Genomic DNA, 2,987 nt, shown 5'->3' with positions numbered 1-2,987 from the left:
GTGTGTGTGTGTGTGCGTGTGTGTGTGTGTGTGTCTGTGTGTGTGTGTGTGTGTGTGTGCGTGCGTGCGTGTGTGCGTGCGTCTCACCACATATTTAGACAGAGCCCGGTCAACGATGCGAGTGGAGGGGATTTCAAACATCAGTCTGACGAGCCGCTGTCTCTGCTTCACTGCCCTCAGGTTCTGCTGCAGCTCCTTAGTGGTCAAACTGGAACAACTGGGAGCTTCATCTACACACACACACACACACACACAGACACACACACACACACACACACACACACACACAGACACACACACACACACACACACACACACACACACACAGACAGGACATTCAGAGGATTCATTGAGATCTGGCCTCTAGAAATGTTAACAGTCACTTAATCTGGAGCTTCTGGTCCAGGGGTCCCCTCACCCCTCACCCTCACCCCTCACCCCTCACCCTCACCCCTCACCCTCACCCTCACCCCTCACCCCTCACCCTCACCCCTCACCCTCACTCTACCTGAAGCTAGAGGCCGCTCCGTCTCCGTCTGGTGTGTGGTGGTCTGCTGTGGTTCTGCCATCACACCCAGTCAGCTGATCTGCAGCACAACCAGACCAAGCAGTAACAGCCTGACTCGTCCTCACCGGTCTGGATTAGGACTCTGTCACCCTCTTACCGTCTGTTGGTTCAGGAGGTCCAGGAAACCGGAGAGAGTCCGGGTCAGTCCTGAAAACACAGAACGTGTCTGTGTTCGGAGAGAACAGGAAGTTCCTCTGTGGACAAATTCACACCAACGAGCAAGAGTGAAAGAACCACCGAGTGAAGAGGAAGTGAAAGTGAAGAGCGGCCTGCTGGTAAACTGAGACTCTGCAGTGTCAGCAGTGGGTTCCACTGAGCGTTTGTTTTATGGCTCCTGTCACACCAGGCGGGTGGAGTTTGTTCTCAGAGCTCAGACCTCGTCTCAGGCTCTGTGATGACAGGTGTGTCAGCTTCGGAAACCCTGAGGCGCCGAACACAACAACACCGGACAAAACACAACAATAATATTTCAGAAAACACAAAAACAAAAACATTAACGAAACCACAGAAGAAGAAGAGCTGTAAACAAGGAGCCAATAAAGTCCGACAGACATGGATACACCAACTCCTCCTACCAGAATAAATAAATAACCCTGGAATGGTGATCTTCATCAGGTAAATGGGGCGTGGCAAAGGTGAAAACAGGAGCCAATCAGTGATGAGTTATTGTTCCTTCCATCACCTGCAGTTCCTCTCTGCTCCTCTGGGTGGAGACAAACTCAAAGGTCTGAATTATGGTCGTTTCTATTCTCAGCAGCTGAAACTCTGAAACCTGTTCACCCTGCAGGTCCCTGAAGAGGGACGAACAAACAAACAAACAAACAAACAAACAAACAAACAAACAAACGAAGGTTGCTCTTATTGTGTCCTGAAGGAATGCTACGAACATGAAAACAAACGTTTCACAAAAACACTGAATAAATAAAAAACAAACACACCACTCACAAAAAAACAACAAAAACAAAAACCATCATGATGAAGCATCAAACACAAATAACAACAGATCCAGGGTCAGTCTAAAACCTGCAGCGTGTGTGAAAGAATCCAACATCCATTAATGTGATTGAATCAGAGTCAGTGTGGTGAGTTCATCACTGTGATCATTTACACCATCTACCTGCTGCTGCATTCACTGACCTGATACCTGAACCCAGTGACTGCGACTCACCTTTTACAGTTTTTATTTGATAACACAGAGACTGGTCTGACTGGTCTGACCGGTCTGACTGGTCTGACTGGTCTGACTGGTCTGACTGGTTTTCTCTTTAACTTCCTGTTGCTGTGTGTCTGTTGATCTGGGAACAGTTTGGACTGAGGGAGGAGGAGGGAGGAGTTTGTTAGAAAGTTCTTCTCTCTGATTTTGTTCTTTTAGAAACTGAACAAAAAATAAAAACAGACGAATTAAAGAAAAAACCTGAAACATGAGGAGAACCAGAGTCTCATCCAGAGGTCAAGGGTCACTGATGGATGACACCTGATGGTATCATCTTCAATGTGAAGGTTGATGTTTGTTTGAATTGTTCTCAACCAAAAGATGGTTCGTCATTAATAAACTATAAAACTGTGATTTCAGGATCGTGTGGTTCATAGAAATTTGTATTAAAATATGCAGAACAGTGCAGCTCACCTGTGGAGTCCGGACCGCAGGTGTCCAGTCTGATCATCATCCCTCTGCTGTCTCTAGAAATATAAATATATATATATAAAGCAGAAAGAAGAACTGCAGCTGGATCTGAACTGTCCTCAATATATTAACAGTAATATTATAAATGTTTTTCTCTTTAATAAAACATGAGTGATGATGCAGAGACAGCTCCTCCCCCTCCACACTGTGTCCGGATGAGACAATCGTTGTCATGGAAACAAAGACTTTTCTCTGAGGACTCGGGCTTTCATTATTATATTATTGTTATATTATTATATCTTAATATTATTAATCAGTTCTGATCCATTTCTGTCAGTGTATACCGGACCGGACCAGACCGGACCAGACCAGACCGGACCGGACCAGGCCAGACCGGACCAGAGACCAGACCGGACCGGACCAGAGACCAGACTGGACCAGACCAGGCCGGACCGGACCAGAGACCAGACCAGAGACCAGACCGGACCGGACCGGACCGGACCGGACCAGACCAGAGACCAGACTGGACCAGACCAGGCCGGACCGGACCAGAGACCAGACCAGAGACCAGACCGGACCAGACCAGACCAGACCGCACCAGAGACCGGACCGGACCAGAGACCAGACCGGACCGGACCAGACCGCACCAGAGACCGGACCGGGCCGGACCGGACCAGACCGGACCGGACCGGGCCGGACCAGACTAAACTACACTAGACTAGACCAGGACACACCAGGACCAGACCAGATCGGACCGGACCATATAATGAATGTTATAATGTTTACACAGTTAAA

At 48.2% G+C, this 2,987-nt stretch overlaps 1 protein-coding gene across 2 annotated transcripts in view; it reads right to left on the bottom strand.

Annotated features, from left to right (window-relative positions):
- The window catches only part of snx20 (sorting nexin 20), a 5,158-nt gene extending 3,416 nt beyond the window's left edge, over nucleotides 1-1,742 (bottom strand). The window contains exons 1-3 of one of the 2 annotated variants that reach the window (XM_087171378.1): nucleotides 1,144-1,742; nucleotides 509-989; nucleotides 88-230 (exon numbers count right to left, since the gene is read on the bottom strand). In XM_087171378.1, the coding sequence (XP_087027504.1) occupies nucleotides 88-230; nucleotides 509-569 (204 nt within the window). In that variant the 5' untranslated portion in view covers nucleotides 570-989; nucleotides 1,144-1,742. The other variant, XM_087171379.1, reaches the window with a different exon arrangement.
- Nucleotides 1,743-2,987: the final 1,245 nt, after the last annotated feature.

This window comes from Seriola lalandi, unplaced genomic scaffold (assembly GCF_002814215.2).
Source record: "Seriola lalandi dorsalis isolate HSWRI2012SDOR001 ecotype SW California unplaced genomic scaffold, Sedor1 jcf7180002054991, whole genome shotgun sequence".
In the NCBI taxonomy this organism is placed as follows: Eukaryota; Metazoa; Chordata; class Actinopteri; order Carangiformes; family Carangidae; genus Seriola; species Seriola lalandi.
The sequence above is the reverse complement of the archived record's forward strand: the minus strand, read 5'-3'. Positions and strand labels throughout refer to the sequence as shown.